We start from the raw sequence: 22,133 nt of genomic DNA, 5'->3' as shown, positions 1-22,133 counted from the left end.
AAATGTTGTTGAAAAATAAAAGTTCTCAGTTTCATACAATGCTTTCTTATAAAATATTTTGTCCATAAATTATAATAATTATTAAGTATAATCATGTTTGCATGTGTTATTAATCCACCACACCTCATGTTTGACAGATAACCTAATAAGAAAAACCCCTTTATTAATTTACCATAAAGGAAAATAAGAAAGAGGAATACAATGTTGAGCTATCAAGCATCAAGCGTTTTTTATTGGCAAGGGAAAAAAAAAAAACAAGAAACTAACAAGTTTTCTTTCAGAACATGCCCAAACATGTAGGTTAACGATGAAAATGCTTTTATGCAAATTTCCTATAAATCATAACATTAATATTCTACAAAAACTCTATAAATATATCCTTAAATAGAGTTCTTGATATATATCTGTGAATGTTATTATCGTGCGGAAGTCATGTATTTTCTACTACCTCTTTGTTTACAATAATATCCGCATGAGAATAACGTGTGCGAACATTTTAATGAGAGAATAACTATATATATATATATATATATATATATATATATATATGTATCAATTAGTTGCAGGCCAAAAATCCGAGCAGTGAAAAAGTTGCCTGCCAAAGTAAATGGATAATTTTAAAAAACTTTGTCAACTAGTTCAACTAAGTGCATACTCTCAGTTGTATGATTACATCTCCATAATGAAAAACGTGTATTTGCCATATCGTGTAACAAAATAAACGAAGACAAAACTAAAACGATGTCAATTTGGTTGCATAAAATGATCAAATAACATTGTTAAATCAATTATTAACAATGATTTATTAGAGTCCAAATTTGATTGGATCATTCGAATAGAATTTGATTTAGACAAACCGTCCCAACGACTCCAAGGGCCAAATCTACCTGAAATTTTTGTTTCATGTCAAAAGTGAGTTTTGTACTTTTATGCAGTACCAAATTGTTGTTAAAAAAATGTTGATTACAGCCAAGAAATTCAATATAAGTCCTAAAATGTATCGTGATTGTTGCGTGAAACACTATACCATATGTGCATCGAGATCCCAACTTTGATTTTTGTTACATAAACATGATCTCTGTCACTAATTCACTATTCATGCCCGATAAGATGGGGTAAAACAACCCATACAAGCAAGAAGACTAATCAGGGGTGTGATAAAAACCAATACGAGCTTATAAACTACAACTTTGCTAAGATCAATTGCACACATGTGCATGTTCAAATTTTTAATCGTACCAGTGCCACGATCAAAACTTATTTATTTGTGTGTGGGCGACAGAACATAACATAACTTCATCACAAGTACATAAATCTATGAGATTCCAGTTTAGTCTTTATGTAAAAAACTCAATTATGGAGGAAATAAAAAGAAAAAGAAAACGATAGAAAAACAGAGAGGCAGGCGCGCAGAAAGTGGCGAATGCCGATCAATGCATTGCTTAAGAATAAAGGGGTATTATTGGCAGTTAAAGCTGCCATGGCTTTTGTCATTTTCAAAATATTTAAATATTTAAATATTTCCCCGTGACAGATTACTGAACACAAAGAAACGGAACATACATAATTACTAGGTAGCGCATCTCACCGTGTGGGAGTTTGATTGATTTAAGAAAGGCAAAGCTGGTGAAAATTAAGTGAAAAACATCACCTTTACGGTGCGTGGCCTTACCTTAATTCCATCAATTTGCTTTCCTTTTCAAATGTGGCTCTATTTCAGGACATGATTTTGTTGCTGTCTGTGCAGATACTGGTGCTCTTTCTCTAATGGGGTTGCTTATATCTTCTTTGTAACGCTCCCTCCACGCCCCATAAGCATAACCCCACTTGAGCAAAAGGAAGGTTCCTTAAAGCTGAAGCCTTTTTGAATCAAATGGGTCTGAGCAGACCTCACAAGGTTGGCAATGGAGTCTCCGCCAGATGGGTCTCTCTCTTTTGCATTGCCAGCTTCTTCTTGGGTGTTCTTGTTGTCAACAGGTTCTCTCTCTCTCTCTCTCTCTCTCTCTCTCTCTCTCTTGTTGCAAAATGTCCAAGATCTTGTGCTGAGGAGCTTCTAGATTTGCTTCTCATTCTAGTGGGGTTTGTAAATTTTCATTCTTTATGTTGTTTGCTGCAACTTACCCTTCTTTTTAGACGCTTTTGCTGCGGTTTGTAAATGATCCTCTGGTTTCTGGATTCAAAGTTCTCTGCTTTTGGCACCCTTGTTCAACGTTTACACTTTTGCTGTCTTTATGTAACCATTGGACTAATGGGTACTAAACAACTTGTCTTGTATAGAGATACTTGATTTAGCAAATTCAAATAAGTCTCTTGCTGATATATGATACTATACTGTAAGGGAATTATACCTGTTGCGATCTCCTGCCTTTTTAGTGTGGTACGCAGTAGATTCAGTGATGTTTAGCTTTGGACTCTCAGTCTGAGAGGTTTAGTCTGATTGGATAATGAGTTCCCCGTGATATTAGGAGCTCATTTGCTTGGAAAGTTGATTTTTTGGTTGAGTAGAAATTGGGGAGCTTGCTGATCGATAGTAAGTTGAAGACCAGGCACTGGGCAAATGGTTTTTGAAAGTTAACTCCTTGATGGGGTGGTAAACAAATTAATGGCTGCCAGTTGAGAAGGTTCAATAGTGCTGGAAGAGATTTCTAGCAAATGGAGGAGTCGGTGATAGACTGGATATCCTAAATGTTGGACCGTTGTCTTGGATAAGTTGATGTTTAGATGAACTCATGAGTGGTGACTTGGTTTCAATCATAGATTCACATTGTACTGAAACTCTTTTTACTTGAAGAAGTAAATTCTGGTCATAATAGTTTCTGTTAGTGTTGTAAAAGGGACATGAAGATTACAAATGAGAACAACTTCAATACCAATATGCACCCAATAATACTTTGGGTTAAACAACCATAAAGTAGTAAGTGAGTTGAAATGTAGAATTTGAGGAAAGGAAGTTGTATCAAACGAATGTAATAGGAACAAAATTTCAAGGAAAAGTAAAGAGCTTAAACCAAGAACTAAGGCTAAGAGATATATTAATTTATGGCTAGGCTAAGAGTATGTTTCTTCTATATTGTACAATGTATATGTTCTGTATATTGTTTTTGTATGAATTGAGGTTGTAGGGATCATGTATCCCACTAATGTGACAAGGATAATATAATTGTCTAGTCCATATTATTCTTTTCTACATAAATATCGGTCAGTTGCTCATGTTTATCTTGCAGGTTACTGGGTGTTCCTGATCCAGAAAAAATTGACGAGGAGGCTTCATCACTGGAGAAACGTCAATTAAGAGCTCTGCATCCCAATGTTAATTGTGAGAAGAAGGCAAGTTCCAAGTTATTAGATCCATATATTCATTAGCCCCATTTCTGTGGTAATACAAATGAATAATTTATCTATGCTACAACAGGAGGCAGCTGACCGGGCGGGAGACATCCTTTTTCAAGTCTCACAAACACATGATGTGATCATGTAACTTCCGATGTCCTTAATTATATTTATATTGTAATTATACACACATTTTTTGGTATGTTATTGTATAACTGAAGCTGGTTCATCATATGGATAAATTTATGTTACATGTTTCCAGGGCATTAGATAAGACGATCTCCTCATTGGAGGTTCAGCTAGCTGCAGCTAGAGCTTCCAAAGCTGACAATGGTGAAGGATCTCCAGTGGTTACAAAAACAGGAAGCGAGCCATTGAAAGAGCGCCAGAAGGTTTTCTTTGTCATGGGAATCATGACTGCCTTCAGCAGTCGAAAACGAAGGGAGTCAATCAGGGAAACGTGGATGCCCCAAGGTGGAAATCCAAAACTCAGTATCCATTCTCTTGCATAAAAAATTAGTAGCTGCTAATAAGAAAGAAAAGATTTTTTTTGGGCACTTTTCCAGGGGACGAGTTAAAGAAGTTAGAGACAGAAAAGGGAATTATAATGCGGTTTGTTATTGGACACAGGTAGGCTTGCTCTACATTGCAAGTGACTAGCTTAATAAACTGGTTACTTCAGAATGAAAAGTTTTTGACAAAATTTACGGTTTCATTTTTTTTTCCTCAGTGCAACTCCAGGTGGCGTCTTGGATCGTGCCATTGACGCGGAAGATGAGAAGCATAAGGATTTTTTGCGACTGGTAAGTAACTGAGTGCCTAGGACCAAGTAACCTGTTATCTCCAGTCAGTTATTTGGAGACTCATGCAATGCTTGATGCATATATATTGTCTTGGGAACCAATCAAAGGAACAAAATTCTTAAACCCTTTGGTGGGCTTTTTATAGTTGTTTTAAGTTTAAGTTGTCCTTTGGTTCAAAATTGAAATCACTTCTGTGGACCTTATGCAGTGTTACCATTGTATGTCTGCAGAACCATATAGAAGGATATCACGAATTGTCATCAAAAACCCAAATCTATTTTGCGGCAGCTGTCACTAAGTGGGATGCTGACTTCTATATTAAAGTTGATGATGATGTGCACATAAATCTTGGTTAGTGTATATGTTTTCTAATGCAGCTGTTTCTGCTATGGAAATTCGGGGGCAAAAAATTGATGCAAATTCGGGGGCACTAAATTAACTTCAAGTCTCATCATTTGACAGGAATGGTTGGTTCCACTTTGGCCCGTCATAGATCAAAACCTCGTACATATATTGGTTGCATGAAGTCTGGACCTGTCCTGGCAAATAAGTAAGCAGCCAAATATTTTGCATCTCTCTTGTTTTATTTATGTTCATCATTCTTCATCTGTACCTTTTCTGATAGGGGGGTCAGGTACCATGAACCGGAATATTGGAAATTTGGAGAGGAGGGAAATAAGTATTTTCGTCATGCAACGGGTCAAATATACGCAATTTCCAAAGATTTGGCAACTTACATTTCAGTACATAGGTAAGTCCTCTTTCATATGCACAAGACAGTTTCTGCATTTTTTTCTTGTTATATATCTTGAAAATGTAATTAATTGTTTTTTTTCCGTCTCTAGGCACATACTTCACAGATATGCAAATGAAGATGTCTCTTTGGGTTCTTGGTTTATTGGTCTTGATGTTGAGCACATTGATGAAAGAAGCCTTTGCTGTGGGACTCCTCCTGGTAAGTGCTGGGAAATATGATTTTCAGTGAATTAAATTGTTAATTTCTTTAGAATCAGTTAGTAGTTTTATTGAGAAGCAATATCTCCTTAGCTATTAAAACTCATCTGAAAAACTTCTTACGAAAAGTGAGGCATTTTGCAAGCGTAAAAATGTAATCTTCAGTTCGTTCTTCTAACTAAAGATCACATTATAATTAGTTGATTTTAGAGATTATTAAACTCTCTGCTGTATGTTACTGTAAACTCTCTCTACTCTCTTATCTCTAGAATGTGAGTGGAAAGCTCAAGCAGGAAACCCTTGTGCTGCATCATTTGACTGGAGCTGCAGTGGCATATGCAAATCAGTGGAGAGAATGGAGGAGGTGCACCAGCGATGTGGGGAGGGTGATGAAGCCATTTGGCACACTAGTTTCTAAAACTTGTCCTCACTTTGATTGTAATGTAAATGTGTATGCATTAACAGAAAATTGGTTAAACACACCATCTGCCCCATTTTTGCTAATTATTTATGCGCCGGGACAGTTGGTATATCATTAATTTAATCATTGCACATATAATCTCAAGTCGGGATAGATGAAGAATCCAAGTTTGATACTATTAATTACTCCTTAAACAGGCCTCGCCATAGGGTGTGTTGGCTGTGCATCCGCATTTGGCCCCAAAAAGTCTTACAAAATACTCTTTTTATGTAAAGCAAGCAACTAGTCCGAGCCCAACAAGAAGTTCACTCCATTCGGGATGTCAGTTGACAGTATCTCAAGCCAATTACACATTAGTATGCTTTTGGTGTTTTTCAATTGACAGTGTGCGATTGGTTTGAGATATCATCAACATAACATCCTAAGTAGAAATCAAAATTTTCTCCCAGGCTTCATCAATTGTGGCAATAACAGGCTCGTGGACTTTGTGCCTCTACTATAAAGGGCAGTCAAATCACATTGGTGCTCAAGCATGAAATTCAAACCTACACGTGTAAATCACCCTTTTCTTTTGGGCTGTGCGTGTAAACTGTGGAGCACTTGATGTTGCATTCCTTGTGTGTATAATTATTTAAAGTTTCAAACATCGAGTAATCCCATCTTATCTAACATCAGGTTAGGTTGTTGGAATATCAATTTCAAACAACATATTCAAACAAACATGTACTCAATGCCTCAATAATTTAAATTTCCACGGCACAAAAAAATGTTTGAAAGGAGAAAATTCCTCTTCAAATCTATTTAAATGAAGTAATTATTACTGAGGTTAAATTGGACGGGGAAGGAAGTGTGTGGTTTGAAGTATGGGGTCGGTGCATGTGGCAGCCGAAATACATTTGCGGCAGATGAACTATCACATCCGATGGGATTTCCCCAAATCCTATATGGTGTAAAATGATTCTGATGGACCATCATATCACCGTTAGCTTGGTAATTTAGTCAAGTACACCAAATGATCCTCCTCCGCAAGCATAAAGTGGTCTAACTTTGGATTCACATCATAAGTTAGGGGTTTTAAAACCCAAGTTTTTAAGTAATGGGGTCCAAAAATAGACACTTTGAGCATGTTGAGTGAGTTAATGGAAAGGTATACATGTTCTTCTCAAACAATTGAAGAAGGTGTTTGGTATTCTATTCAAGTAGGGAACTCAAAAACTTTAAAAATAAGGAATTTTAAAATTTATGTTTTAAAATTCAAAAACTTATTTAGTATGCAACTCGAAAATAATTTTGAAAAGAAAAAAAATCAGTTTTTTTTCTTTCTTTCTGTTTTTAAGTACTTGGGTGTTTTTGAGTTTAGGTTTTCAATACTAGGTATACCAAACATATCTTTTGAGTTTTGAACTCAAATTCTATTCTTGAGTTTAAAAAGTCGGATTCAAATTCAATATCAAACAACCCCTTTCGAGTTCGTTTGAGACTGTTTTTGTAGCTAGGAAGCACTTTATGAGCGTTTTTTATTAGAAACATGTCGAAACTTTAATTAAAAATTCAAGTGTGCTTTCTCTTATAAAAAACGCTTTATAACTCAAGAAGCACTTTAAGTCTTTCTGCCAAAAAGATCAAAAACTTCTTTGATTGTAAGAAAACGATTTTAACCCTTCAAGAAAAGTCTCAAACAAACCCTTAATTTAGTTCTTTGCATTCTTCGAGTTATATCTAGGTTTGTACTAGAGTCATATGAGAATAATTGTAATTGACTAAAAAGACTTGTCTATTCTTCAAACATAACCATCATGGAGCTCAAGGATCTAAAAATATATAAGTCGGAGGTCAAAAAGGCGATCCACTACACACGTTGACGTGTCCCACTAAAAAAAACTACTCACCAAATAAAATAAGTTACATGACGAAAACATGCTATACGTGATCGACTGTGGTCGGTTTCATTTGAGCATGATATTGTATTATTGTGTTCTTATAGCCAATATCTTTGGACAATATTGCAAGCAACTTTGCTCTATTGACCTATACCTACAAAACCCTGTTATGTTCACATGCTCATTGTAACCCTGTGCTTTGTAATTTGACTAAGTTAAGGTTGAATTATGTGGTGTAATTTGACTATATTAAGGTTGATTATGTGTTTTTGAATTCTACGTAACAAAAAAATCACTACACATGACCCGTATTGCAAAATGGTCAAAAGTTTGGCAAATGAGAACAAAATTTGAGAGAAGACCATGCATATTATTATGTAGAGTTTTTAAATAATGGTTGTCGTACGGTTACGAAGTATTGTTAAGTCAGGTGTTATAATATAGAAGAATAACGTGAATCATATCTCATAGATATATGTTATAATATGAGTAAATTAATTACACTATGTTGACGTGTGTGTGACAGTCATAGCCTAGAATTTCTCATTATTATGTTTCTTATTATGGCAACAATCCAGTTGTGATTTAATTGAATTATATTAGGCTTAGGCCAAATTGTTGAAATCTTCCATTCAATTTGACCAAACAATATGGTATATGAATTGACTATCTTACCCTCATTCCACTAAGACTATAGCCAAAGGGTGTGTATGTCCATTGGGGTAATTGCAATACTCCACCATCTTAATTAAGTATTGAGGTCAATTTTCAATTGCTAGTCAGAAAGTTGCAGCATGGTTTAGACGCGTCCGTTTGATCAATCCAGAGAATGCATCAGTCAAAATTCAAATGCTTGAATGCTGCTTTATTTCATATCCAACGGTGTCTAAGCCATCCATCAATATGGTGGCTGCTACACCAGCTTCTCTTTTAGATGTTTATTTTCTGCTTTTAGAATTAGAACGAAGAATAATAAACTAGGCTTATTCTATCTACCGCAAATCATTAGTCTTCTAACCTAAAATATTGATTAGTGTTCCTCATTCTATCTACCACACAAAATAGTGCTCCTAACCCAAAAAATCAAAGAAAAAGAAACTGTTCCTTGTCCCTTTGTGGGTAGCATTGTTTGTTTCAATGAGCTTACTTGCTACTCTTAAGTTCTTCTAACAAGTGAGAGGACATTGTTTTTGTTTGGATTATGTGCTTATGTATTTGTTCTGTTAAACCTAATCAGAGACCAACTCTAACCTACATTTACCATTTGATTAGTAGATAGAGTGGTTATGAGTATAAATCCAACCGTATCTAATGTGAGGTGGTGATGCATTTTAAGTTTAGGATGATAATTTACAACTAGAATAATTGCCGATGATTAGTACCGAATAGAATCAAAGATAGAATCTATTATCTAATATTGAACCGGACAATAACAATAGATAAGAGCCTAAATAGTAGTATTGTCATGATCCTAGATTCTCAATCTCAAAATCTAAGAATTTTGATACACTTAGCCAGCCACACACGTGGGTACGTAAATTGTGAGTGTTGATGCATTGTTAGCCGCACATTCACAAGTAATTTTAAAAATAAATAAAATTGGACAAAAGAAAAAGGGGAAAAATAAAGACAAACAAATTACATATGGTTTCTGTTTAGCCAACATGAGTAATAAAGAAAAATGGAGAATAGAAAAATCCAAGTCAGAGAACGTGATAAACGAGAAAACGCGGCAACCATAGAAAGAGCCAAACCAAGGTATATAAAGATGGATTGGGGGCATTGCCCAATTGAACACAAAGGGCCTTACCAAACCAAACATTAATAAACACCAACACACAGGTTTCTCAAAGCACAGCCTAATTTTTTTCACATTCACTCAAACTCACTTACTCAAAAAAGAGTCAGAGAGGCCTTCCCTTTGGCTCTTCTTTTTATTGTTTACCCTCAAAAACCCCAAAATTAAACATTTTGGTTGAAGCCATTGGCCAAAAAACAATACCAAAACCATAAGAAAACAAGCCTCGCTCTCTGGCTGGTCCTGTGGTAATCTCAGCAACGCATCTCTCTGCCTCTTATATCAGAAATCTTATCCAAAGCTCGCAGCTTTCCTTTGTCTTCTTCTTCCTCTGCTCACTCCCTGCAATAACCGTATCTATATCTCATCGTTCTCCGCTTCCTCCTCCTCCTCCTCCTCTCCCTTTAGTTTATTATTATATTTTCTTTATTTCTATTTCTATTATCTTTCTTTCTCCTTGTTGGGTCTTGGGGTTTTGTTATCAGTTATCTTCTTTCTTTCTCTCTTCCTATCTGAAACCCTCGAGTAATCGCTGTGCTTAACGCGTACCAGTATCCGATTCAATCGAGGGTTTTTCTCTTTTTTCTTTTTTCAATTTCTGGGTTTTTTTGGATATTGGGTTTCGGGTTGAGAATGGCTTTGGTTTCGGCTTTTCTGGAGATTTTTCAGAGACCCACAATTGTTGAAGTCTTGGGCGAGCTTATGATGTTCATAACCCCTCTTTGGATTGCTGTGATTGTTGGGGTTTTTGTTGGGTGGGCGTGGAAGCCTAAATGGGCGAGCTTGGTTGGCAGAGACTTGTTGGATTGCCCAATCTCCAAACAAAAGGAGTGTTGCTCATCGTCACGGACATCATCCACGTGTTTTGGTCCTATTCCCAGCTTGAGTTCATTGAGATTTCTGCTGCCCAGTTACCCTCCTTGGGCCGCCGATGATAGGAATCAAAAGGAGGCTCTTTCCATGCCACCTACAACCAATCCTGATTTCAGGTTTGTTGACTTTCCCAAGTATTTTGACAATTTCACTACTTGGGTTTACCTAACTTTTTCATATTTTGGTGTTTAATGTGTTCAATTCACAACTTTCCTAAGTGGTTAGTGTGTTAAATTTGGGATTTGGGTCATTTTTAACTTCTATGAGCTTCAGCTTAATGAGTAAATATTATGGTATGGCAGTTCCTCACAGAATGAAAGAGAAAAATCCGGTCTTGTGACCAATCAGGATTTACGGCACATATGTCAGCTGGTTGAGGAGAAAGACGGAGGTCCTGCTTGGATTCATATGATGGATCGGTCCACCCCAACCATGCGCTATCAAGCTTGGCGTAGAGATCCCGAGGTAGCTATCTTTCCTTTTCGCTTTATTGGATAATTGAGGTCTTCCAATCTTCTCATTTAGTTTCTGATACAACTAACTGTGGATGTCAGATACATGGTCTTGTTTTGCTTATATGTACTGGTTGATGAGGTTAACTGACTGGATTTCATTTGTGTGTTCTAGACTGGACCTCCACAATACCGCAGTAGTACTATATATGAGGATGCTACACCAGAGCAACTGAGGGATTTCTTTTGGGATGACGAGTTTCGATCGAAGTGGGATGACATGCTTATATATGCTTCTACTTTAGAAGAATGCCCCACAACTGGAACCATGTTAGTGCACTGGGTGCGCAAGGTGAGAAAAGTGTTTACTTGTTTTTTTCTCTTTGCTTATTGAATTGCCCTGGTTGCGTTGGCTTATGACTTACATTTTTTTTTCTTTCTTTGTTCCGGGCACAGTTCCCATTCTTTTGTAGTGACAGAGAATACTTGATAGGACGTCGCATTTGGGAATCAGGACGGTCATACTACTGTGTAACAAAGGTATGACGAGGAACCTCACAGATAAATTTTGTGTTTAGTCACAGAGAATCTGATGTAGCCTATTTTGAAGAAAAAAATATGAAAAGGATTCCTTTAGGTTCCAATTTCATTGTTTTCTTGCCAAGGCTACATGTCTAGTGTGAATTAATGATAACTAAAATGTATTAGTTTGGTTGGATTTGGTATGTTAAAGGTTATTGTAGTTATGAATAGTTGAAGTACTAAGATATATGTGGATTTCCATTCAATATAGTAATTTCTGACTCTAAATAGTTTAGTAGTAGAGAATTTGTGGATTTGAAAATGTCTTGTGAGATATTGCACTTCTTTCATTTCTCAAGCAATATGAGTTTATTTTGTGTGTAAGCAGAGATTACCAGAGGAAACTAGTCTTTCCACTTATAGTCCATAGTATACAATTAATCATTGCTGCAAGTGCTTGTTTTGAGCTGGTTCTGCATGTTTTCAGTATAACTTTAGACCTAATGTTCATCATGTAGTGATTTTTTGATTTTTTAAGTTTGTAATCCAGGAAATAACCTGTTGGCATCTTTTACATGTTTCAGGGAGTACCTTGCTCTTCTGTGCCAAGGCGCGACAAACCTAGACGTGTTGATTTGTACTATTCAAGCTGGTGCATTCGTGCAGGTATTGAAGTCTTACCATGCATCTTAATTATGTGATTTTGAAAGATATACAAAGTGGTTTTGGTTTCTTAAAGAATAAAGGGGCACCAAAAAAACTGTCAAGCTTCCTAAATGAAGGATCTTTCTTTTCTTTGATATATAATTGGCAGATTAATTTTCTTGCTTTGAAATTTAAATATTTGTATTGCTTTCTTATCTGAATTGTGGTCTTGGGAACAATCACTAAGATTTCTTTGTGTTGGGTATGAACCAGTTGAATCAAAGAGAGGGGATGGCCAGCTTACTGCATGCGAGGTTTTACTATTTCATCATGAAGATATGGGTATTCCTTGGGAAATTGCAAAACTTGGAGTCCGGCAAGGTATGTGGGGAGCTGTAAAAAAGGTTGAACCTGGCTTGCGAGCATATCAGAAGGAGAGAGCCTCTAAAGCCCCACTTTCACGGTGTGCTTACATGGCTCAGATCAACACCAAAGTCAGTGCTGACTACTTGAGATCGGTGGAAAACAGCACTAGTGACACCATGGCGATTGAAAAATCAGATTCATCGGAAAAGAAACCAGAAGGGAAGAGCATACCTAAGCTTCTAGTTGTCGGTGGGGCTATTGCCCTTGCATGTAGCCTTGACCGGGGGCTCTTGACTAAGGCAGTTATATTTGGAGTGGCCCGAAGGTTCGCAAACATTGGTCGGAAGTTGTGATCAGGAATAATTGTCGCTTCATTCCGGAGACGCCAGCTAATGTTACTGTAAAGTGAAGTGAGGAGTTGCCAGCCAAATGATGAATCTCTGCACTTGCCCCATTTCGAGAGGATTGGAGGTCGTATTCTTTGCCCTTTTTTTTCTTTGAGCTATGAATATAGCTTTAATTGTAGAACCCCAGCCAAAAGAGAGATGAAAACAAAGAAATGTCTGGGAAAAGAGGAGAGATCGTATAGCTGTATTCGTTAAAGTTGGAAATGTCATTAAGGGATCTTGTGCTGCAAGAATAACAGTAACATTCAGGTTCTTTTAATGCTCATTTTCTTTCTTTCAATTTATTGATTTTGAGTTGCTTCATAGTTTTGCATACAAACTTGAGTGACAGTTGACATAGCTTGATCGATGCCTGCCCTCAATCAAAACATTACTTGCGAGCACAGAATTTTAGGTGAACTGATAGATTATGTTCCAAGGCAAAGGGAAAACTGCATGTTGTTAAGCTAAGCATATTGTTAAATGTTAGGCTAAGATGACATCATGATGGTGGATATGGGACCTCCAGGGAGGTTGTTAAAGAAGTTCATCTGGGTTCGTGGGGAAACAAGTGACCAATCACAATCAGCCACTTGTCCACTACTGCTTGGAGCTGGAACCTTGTAAAGTTGCGTCTTTGGGTCCTCAAAGACATGTGGAATTCTATATGCACGTGGCCTATCAGTCAGCACCCATAAATCATCGAAGTTAGGAGTTAGGGGTCACAGTTCACACGATAACATCCGACTTCCATAAAGTCGGCTATTCTCTGTTTTGACGGATCTTGTGTTTGAGTTGGACAAGTATCAAAATGAAATTAATTGGACCCAAAGCAAAGCAATCGATAATTGAGTTATGATCCCCTTTCGTATAGACAGCCGCCTATTGTCCTCATCCAAAACTCAGCATTCTTGGCTGAGAGCACGATTTTGCTATGAAAAAGGCAAAGTGGTAACATAGAGGCTAATTATGTTGAAGAATGTGAAGTACCACGTTAAAATTTTTACAAAATAAATACAAGATATAATGAGTAGTTTCACTACTAATGACATTGAGACCTTTCGTATAAAATTCTATATCTACTAGATTGTGTAAGTAGTTAAGTTACTAACATTATCGGCACTAGTGATAGTAAACTGCGATTCTGTGCCTATAAAATCTTAACATATTAGTAAAGCCTGAAAACTAGTTTTGAGTTGGGTTTTCTTGAAATTCCCTATTTTCAATCGAACCATTTCTTTGTTGGTTACAGACACCCGCCTAGTGATTCGGCCCCCCACGTGTCAAAAAAAGTACAGTCGCGGCTATACTATTTTTTATAATAAAAAAACCGTAGTGTATCCGTACGGCTATACTCTTAAAGTATATTATATTTAAAAAGCGTATGGCCGCGCGGCTATACTATTTATTAAAAAAAGGATCCGGCTAGTGAGTTGCAGTGTAAAAACTGTATAGCCGCTCGGCTATACTATTTATTAATGAAAAATTAAAAGAAAATGACCCTTCTAGTTGCATTAGTTCATACTTTATAGATATTAATTTTCAATCAATAATATGTAAAAATTTGTGTGTATTTTTGAAATTTTGGTAAAAAAAAAATAAATGTATTAAACATGAAAAATACGTACGTATGTGTACAATAAGAGTATTAAACGTGAAAATGAAAAATTCTTTATATGGGTAATAACTCTGGAAATGTAAAAACTCAAACGGTGACAATAGAGACTCGGATAATGGCCTAATAATAATGAATAATGTTCTAAAATACTCTTATCGATAAACAAAAAAGGGGAAAAACAATTTTAAAAAAGAGTATAGCTGCGCGGCTATACAATTTATAAAAAAAGACCCTAGGAAAGCTTACTCTTGTTTTTTTTCTAAAAAATTCCGGAGTATAGCCGCGTGGTGATACTATTTATTGAAAGAAAAAAAAAAGTGGACCAGCCAGCCTAGCACCCGCCTTGCCATTTTGTGTCCCACGTGTCAAAAACAGTATAGCCGCTCGGCTATACTGTTTTTAATTAAATAAAAACCATAGTATAGCCGCGCGGCTATACTATTTTTAATAAAAACCATAGTATAGCCGCACGGCTATGTGATTTATTTTAAAAAAAGGGTAACCCACCTAGCTATTCGGCCCACGTGTCCAAAAAAAAGAACGGTTTCGTGTCAAAACAGTATAGCCGCGCGGCTATACGGTTTTTTATAATAAAATCTGTAGACTTTAGGTATATTTTATTTAAAAGTGATTAGGCACAAAGTTAAATCATAGGACTTGGCGTTTGGATCTCCAAAAACATTTTCTAACAGCTGGTTCCTTGGTGGAGAAAAGGCCACCATCTGCAATTTCAAAGACAGCCTTTTCTGGCCAGCCTTTTGTCAATCATGCAAATCTGAAATTGAAGAAGACATTGCGGTGATTATGAAATGTTGTTCAATAAGATTTTCTGTGCTGATATTTTTAAAATATACATGTGTCCAAAAACATGATTTCATAGGATTTCGCTGCCGATATTTTTTCTGTGTTAAGCTAACAGAAGAGTAACACGTGTGCCCAAAACGATGTCGTGCCTGGTTTTTGATTGTCTTCTTCCAGAAAGATTATCTGAAACTTATCCACTTGGAGAGTGTTTCTATTCAAACCTAGTGCTCTTGAGAACTCCAGAGTTTTCATTTGCTTCTCTCTCTTGCAATTGATGCAAAGGATTGGCTTAACATGATATTAATACAGACAGTTTGGTTGCAAGCACCTAGAGGCTAGAGCTCACACTCTGTTCCCTCCTCCTCTGGGTTTAGTGTTTTTAAGGTTAAAATTGCTTTAATGGCTGCAAGCCAAAGCTGCACAATTTATAACCAAAACCCAGTTTTCAATTCCTGATTTATGAAATGGGAAACAACTCAAAATTTAATTTCAGCAATTAAAAAAAATCCAATCAATATGGATCCAAAATGTGGGGGAAAAAATAGGTGAAAGAATTGTATTGTAATATATCCTATATCAACGTTTACAACAATTTTTTTTTTTTTTTTTTTTCTGTGTAACAATCTGAATATCTGATATTAAAATTCCAGCGGTTGTTGTAGTTGTTAATGATAGACGACGGTCTCAAAGCAGTTGAGCCCATCCAACTCCAGCGCGAACCGTGGCAGTGCCTTCTGGCTCTGCTTCTTCTTCACAGGCTGAGCTTGTTGAGGCATGGAGATGGAGGCCTCCCTGTTGCCCTCTTGCTTTGCACCATTCAAATTATCTGCAACTGATGCCTTGTTGTTCAGCACAGTCCCAGTACTCCTCTGCTGCTGCTGTGCAGGGAAGGAGGCCTTCACCATTTGGCCCAAAAACTCAGCGTAGAAGAAAGCATCAAACGAACTGAACATGGAATTCATGGCTGCTTGTACAAGTTCTGTGTTTTACTGCTCAGATGAACCAAAACTTGAAAACCCAATTCTTGAAATTGAAAAAGTTGTAGACTTTAGAGAGAAAATAGAGAGAAGGTATTTGATATGAGGGACTTGTACAGAAAATTGAAATATATAGGGTTTGAGGGGAAGGAGATAGAAAGTTCGAGAGGAAGAGGGGCCTTTCCTTGTTGCTCCGTAGTCTGTACTAGCCGCGTATAGAAGGCTCCAGCTCGGTGGAATTTACTTGGAAATCAAGTCTTGGTGTCTCCTCTTTTGACCTGGTCTATTATCTTGACTTGGAAAATTGTATGCACATTGATCACACTTGCCAAAAAATTTACTTTGTTTTTTCCTTTTTATCTTAGGAAATGGAAAGAAGGATATACATTACAACGCATGTTCCTTTTTTAACAACGCATCCTCGATGAAATTAGGAGCTTCTTAATTGTAAAATATCATTTACAGACAAAGTAAACGGGCAAGTTTAAAACGGCACAATATTTAGCGTCGCCAAATATGAATGTCATCATATACAAGTCTCTCCAGCATTGAAGTGTTTCTTATAAATGGCATGCCATCAGTGGGCCCCCATAATTAATTGTTAACTACTAGTTCATGTGATTAGATGTTTATTTAGTGCCCGTTTGACATTGCTTATTTGAGATGATAAGTGATTTTTTTTAAATTTTGGAAAGTCCAGTCTGTTTGGTAAACTGTGAGAAAATCACTTATTATTAAAAATTGCTGTGAGAGAAAGCTAGAAGGGAAAGCAGCTAATGAGGTGCTTTCATTTTCTGATTATGCAGGAATCAGTTTTGAAGAGGCTCTGGGTTTAATGATTATGCCATAATTATTTTCTGATTATGAAGAAATCAATACTAACAATACTTTTAACAAAAAGTTTACCAAACGCCAAACTGTTTTCCCTCACAGCTGATTTCTCTCACAGCAAATCTAACAACGATTATTTTCACAGCACAGCAATGCCAAACTGGCCCTGAGAAAGAAGAAAGCTTTATGTACAAATTTGTCTGCATAAATGATGCACAAACGAATTTTCACCGTCGAGTCCTTATAGATGGGACAATAATGGTGAATATAATTTTGTATTTATGGAAGTTCCACAGCAACTATCATAAGCCATGAAAAGGTTCTAGTCATAATAAATAAATAAATAAATATATGAAGGGATCAACTTGACTAGATTTACTTTTGCTTACACACAACATGTTAATGATATGCATAATCAATTTATAAGGTGACATAAGTGTTTTGCTTTTCCTCCTTTTGATGATAAAAAAATGCTGCTAGTTGAAACATAATACAAAAATGGACTTAGCACAAAAGGTACTTAACGTACAAACCTATGAAAAAAACATTACACGATATGATTTGATTTATATATAGTTTAGAATCGCCTAATCCTTTAAAACATAATCCGGTTATTTTATACTTGTTTATTTCCTCCTCATTAATAAAACACTATCGCCTTTGTGTAAAAAAAAAAAGTATAGTTTACATTAAGTTTGAGAAATAACAACTTCGGATTTCACAATTGAACACAAAGAAGTTGAATTAATATAATATGATGTGCATGTATATCTATCTAGTCGACTTAATTAGTCTCATTCCAATAACATTAAATATTTATTGCAAAGCTAGAAGAGACAAGACAAGACAATTCAGACTTGTTAGTTGTTCCATGGGAAGAAGAGTAGCTGCCACCTAAAGTTGAATTTGAATTCTGGCAAAAGACTGCTATTGGAGAGTCAACAGTCAACTCATGGATGAAGATGGAAGGAAGATGGGAGCCATTGGAGTTTATGTAGGGTTGTTATAAGTATTATTCAACCTTGAAGACTCTGAACTGTATTTGAGCTAATGAATGAAGTGTGGGTGACTTTACTTTTCGCTTCTTATCATTTCGATTTTGGTAGTTCCGATTTGCAATCAAGTCCAAATTGTAAACTTCGCGACATTAATTGATGAAATTTGATGTTGTAAATGTGCAATCAACCCATAACTTAACCATTTTGTTTCATTTTTCTTAAAAAATTTACACTTGTGAAATCCAATCTCCAACCACAAAAGAGGTGACTTCCTTTTCTTGTGTTCCAAATGTTAATGATGGTCTCTCTCTAAAATTCATTTGGGCGGAAAAGGCCATCAAGAATTTAATGAAAACTAGAATAAGCCCCGTATCTTAGCAATGGACTAAACCCACTTCAGAGAAAATAAGCCTTTAGTTGTCGGTGTTTGGAAAAAAGGAATGGATGGCTATGCCAGATTGTGATCTCAGAATTATTTCATTTTATGTTGGAGTTTATCATGGGGAATTGGACCTCTATTCTATGGTTTTTGGTTGGACAAGTAAAATAAAAGAACATTGGATGAACGCATCAAAAAGATCCGCAAATTAGTTGAAAGAATTGTATTGCAGTATATCCTATATCAACATTTACAACAATTTTTTGAGATTAAAATTTCCAGCGGCAGTTGTAGTTGTTAACGATAGACGAGGGTCTCAAAGCAGTTGAGCCCATCCAACTCTAGCGCGAACCGTGGCGGTGCCTTCTGGCTCTGCTGCTTCTTCACAGGCTGAGCTTGCTGAGGCAAAGAGGCCTCCTCCCTCTTGTTCAAATTATCTGGAAGTGAGGCCTTGTTGTTCACCACAGCCCCAGTACTCTTCTGCTGCTGGGTAGGGAAGGAGGCCTTCACCTTTTGGCCCAGAAACTCAGCGCACAAAGCATCAAACGAACTGAACATGGAATTCATGGTTGCTTGTAGAAGCTTTCTGTGTTTTACTGCTCAGATGAACCAAAACTCGAAAACCCAATTCTTAAAATTGAAAAAGACTTAGACTTTAGAGTGAATTTGGGATTTTTGATTGAAAAGTTGTGTGTTTTACCGCTCGGATGAACCAAAAGTCGAAAACCAAATTCTTAGAATTCAGAAACTTTTAGACTTTTAGAGAGAAATTGAGATTTGGTGATGAGGGTTTGTGGAAGAAATTGAAGTATATATAGGGTTGATTGGAGGAGAGAGATAGAAAGTTCTAGAGAGAGGAGGTAGGTTTTTGCTGTTTCCTTGTTTGATTGGGATTAAGAATGCGTGTGAAGGGAAATAGCCTGGATGCTCTGTATTGCCGCCTATGGAGACGAGCCTGACACAACTTGGCAAGGAAGATTTCAGGATTCTAAAAGACGGCTACTTTGGAATTGGAATGAAGTCACTTCTGACTTGGTCTATCTTGACTTGGAAATTGTGTGCACATTACTTACTTGCCAAGAAAAAGAATAACTTGGGTTTTTTCTTTCTATTTTTAGACAGGGCGGTTTGTTACTGGAAAGAAGAAACATTATAAAGCATATAATATTGGAAGAAATTATGAAACTTCTTTTCCCATGATTTAAGGAATCTAGCAAGTTTATGTGTTACAATGTTCACTTTTCTGTAAATACGGGATTTAGTCTAATGAAAAAAGTTATTAACTTGTAAATTAGTAGTATCAAGTTTAAACTCGCAACATATAAAAAATACAAGAAAATACTATGAAAATCAACTTTAGATACTAACTTGTGTACAATCTTTCTAATAGAGCGTGAGACCCATTATATTGGTGGGCTTCATCTCTATTAGAGAAACGGTACACAAGTTGGTATCTAAAGTTAGTCTCCCTAGCATGACCTTGTAAATGGATCAACTTGACTAAATTTATCAATTCCCAGACGAGACAATTTCTCTCTTTCCTTTGGCGATAAAGAAAGAAATTGCTGCAATTGAAATATAATACAGATGAACTTAGCACAAAAGCTGGTACATGTATATTAAATTTAATATATATAATATGATGTGCATGTATATCTATCTATCTACCCCACTTTGGTCCGGTCTTCTTCCAGTACCATTGAATATGTCTTGGAAAGTTAGAAGGGACAAGAAAAATCAGACTTGTAGGTTGTTGCTTGGGAAGAGGATGAGCTGCACAGCCTAGAATTATTTCTGCCAAGACTAGCTAGTATTGAAGAGTCAACGGTCAACTCATGGATAAAGATGGAAGGAAGCGAAGAAGACCACTTTCCCATTGGAGTGAGAGAGGTATTGGAGTTTTTGATAAGGGAATGACGAAACCTCATAAGGCCTCATTCATGTATGGCATATTGGTGGTAGGTTTGGTTCAAAGTATTGAAGAATGAGTGTGATTGACTTTATTATTATTTTTTGAATACAAGTAATTGAGAAAGGAGGCTTTACACACAAATATTTTTCGGGTGTACGAGGGTTTCGAATCTCTACTCACATGAGTAAAGAAGATTGAAGAGCTCAACCAACTGAGATATACCCCATTGACACGTGATGACTTTAATATTTGAAAACAAGTAAGTACTTGTTTCGAGTCATAGTCTTCTCTTTCCCTTGTGTTCCAATTTTTATTGATGGTCCCTAAGCTTCATTTGGGCCCAAAAGGGCATCGATTACCTTCCTCAATTACTAACCCATTATATTTACCATGGACCAGCCCACTTCAGATAAACAGTCTTTACTAATGTCTGGTCCATGAGTGGAAATCCCTTTCTTCAAAAAGGGAACAAAAAACAAATATTTATTTATTTATGGATAAATACCAAAAAACAATTATGGGTTTCATAATGTAGTTGCTTTATAGCCTTATATTACATGTCATGGGTATGTAATATTATGAACATAAAGATATGCACACACTTGGTATGTTATGGTATGTAATGAGAATTCGAATTCCACTTTATTCTGTGAATGTATTTGTAGGCATAGACTATGCATGCTTACTCATAAGTAATGGGTATTGCAATAATTTTGATTCTTAATTTTCTCTGTGAGTGTTGAAATTATTTCGGTTCACAAGAATTGATTAAAAAAAAGTTGCTGATCTCATAAAAACAGTATGAATGAATTGACTGTCTCACCCAACTAGCCAAATTAAGTAACCACAACCGAACAAATACTAAGTAGGTTTGATGAACTTGGAAACTAGCGTTTCAAAGCAGAACAATCCATCAAAGGAAGGAGCAAAAGACAGTGCATCGCTTTGCGGTTCCTCAGCCAAGGCTATAGGTTTAGACGATGAACTGCTGCTGCCCACATTCTTATACTTATTCTTGGTCTCATTAATTCCCCTCTTGGCTTCAGAATTCTCGGCATCCTTTGGTTTGGTGCTAATTGCCTTGTAATTAGGCAGAGGCAAACCAAATTCATCATAAAAATAATCAGCACATATGTCCCCAAGAAATCCACCGAAAACAGACATTGTTGTCAAACAAACAGCAACCTTAAGGATTAGGTTTTGAGGAACAAAAGATTATGGATAAGCACAAGGATTGTTTTGCCCTTAATATATAGGCAGAGGCTTTAGGATGTTAATATTCCTAGTGAATTTAGGAAGTGTTTGGTTTGGAAGGGTTTTGATTTCCTAGTTTAAGCACAACTGCATGCTTTTCCTTCCTAAGCAAATTAGTACAAAGTCGTGTTGGAAATTATTTACCTTTGCTTTCAAATAGGACTTTGCTTTTTAGAGGGATCCATGATCACATATAGTGCTTCATCTTTTATCTCTCTTTGAACCATATTGTCGGGAGATTATCTAGGGATGAAGGGTCACATATTGCATTTTGACCACAACATTATCACAAAGATACACCAAAAATGGGTTGAAGAATCTTGACCAATTTCCTATAATATTGTTTTTTTTTTTCTCATTCGACTTATATTATTCTCATTGGCAAAGTGTGTGTAAAGATTTTTAACAAATTCATACTTAAGGCGAACACCATTGTATTTGTTAGATTGACAAATTCACTATCCTTTATCGTACATAAGATAAACACGATTGTAGGAATTAGATGAACAAATTTATTATTCTCTATTGAATGTAATCTAACTATAACTCGTTTTAAAATGTTCACATTAAAAACAAATTGGTGCACTTATTTGAAAATACTTTTTTTTTTTAAAATGAAAAAGAGTTTAAGAGGAGGGGAGGCTACCCCATCTCAGGATGAGAGTAGGCCTCTTTGAGGACTTACAGATTTGAGGCTATGTTTGGTACCCCTCACTTGACTGGATTGGCTTAAATAATACTGAAAATCTATGTTTGATAAGAAAGGTAGTGATCAAAACCCTTCACTCACTCCTCTAATATAGCAAAGTTGAAAAGTGGTTCACAAAGTAGCGAACTCGCTAAATAGAACACGCGAGTCCGAACTACACAAATTTCTTCGTCTTCTTCACATGGAACTAGATTGTCTGGATTTTCGTTTTCAGTAAACCG

General features: G+C 36.3%; 2 protein-coding genes across 3 annotated transcripts; both read left to right on the top strand.

The window, feature by feature from the left end:
• The first annotated feature begins 1,538 nt into the window (after positions 1 to 1,538).
• LOC110758870 (Galactosyltransferase family protein) lies at positions 1,539 to 5,652 on the top strand. Of its 2 annotated transcripts, none has more exons than XM_021960823.2 (12): positions 1,539 to 1,658; positions 1,748 to 1,977; positions 3,225 to 3,327; positions 3,413 to 3,474; positions 3,593 to 3,804; positions 3,897 to 3,960; positions 4,061 to 4,133; positions 4,364 to 4,484; positions 4,596 to 4,683; positions 4,768 to 4,884; positions 4,979 to 5,088; positions 5,357 to 5,652. In XM_021960823.2, exons 2-12 carry the CDS (start codon positions 1,874 to 1,876, stop codon positions 5,503 to 5,505), a joined length of 1,203 nt encoding a protein of 400 aa, XP_021816515.1. In that variant the 5' UTR covers positions 1,539 to 1,658; positions 1,748 to 1,873; the 3' UTR covers positions 5,506 to 5,652. The 2 variants fall into 2 exon arrangements, with proteins under 2 accessions (XP_021816515.1, XP_088109777.1); XM_088253651.1 differs by having other exon boundaries at positions 1,540 to 1,658; positions 4,759 to 4,884.
• Positions 5,653 to 9,177: 3,525 nt separating this feature from the next.
• CP5 (Polyketide cyclase/dehydrase and lipid transport superfamily protein) lies at positions 9,178 to 12,731 on the top strand. Its single transcript, XM_021960876.2, has 6 exons — positions 9,178 to 10,175; positions 10,362 to 10,524; positions 10,687 to 10,863; positions 10,968 to 11,051; positions 11,618 to 11,699; positions 11,952 to 12,731. The coding sequence occupies exons 1-6, from the start codon at positions 9,820 to 9,822 to the stop codon at positions 12,395 to 12,397; spliced, it is 1,308 nt and encodes a 435-aa protein (XP_021816568.1). The 5' UTR covers positions 9,178 to 9,819; the 3' UTR covers positions 12,398 to 12,731.
• Positions 12,732 to 22,133: the final 9,402 nt, after the last annotated feature.

The sequence above is a fragment of the Prunus avium genome, chromosome 5 (assembly GCF_965620075.1).
Source record: "Prunus avium chromosome 5, drPruAviu1.hap1.1, whole genome shotgun sequence".
Classification (NCBI taxonomy): Eukaryota; Viridiplantae; Streptophyta; class Magnoliopsida; order Rosales; family Rosaceae; genus Prunus; species Prunus avium.
This window is presented reverse-complemented; position numbering and strand designations above follow the sequence as displayed.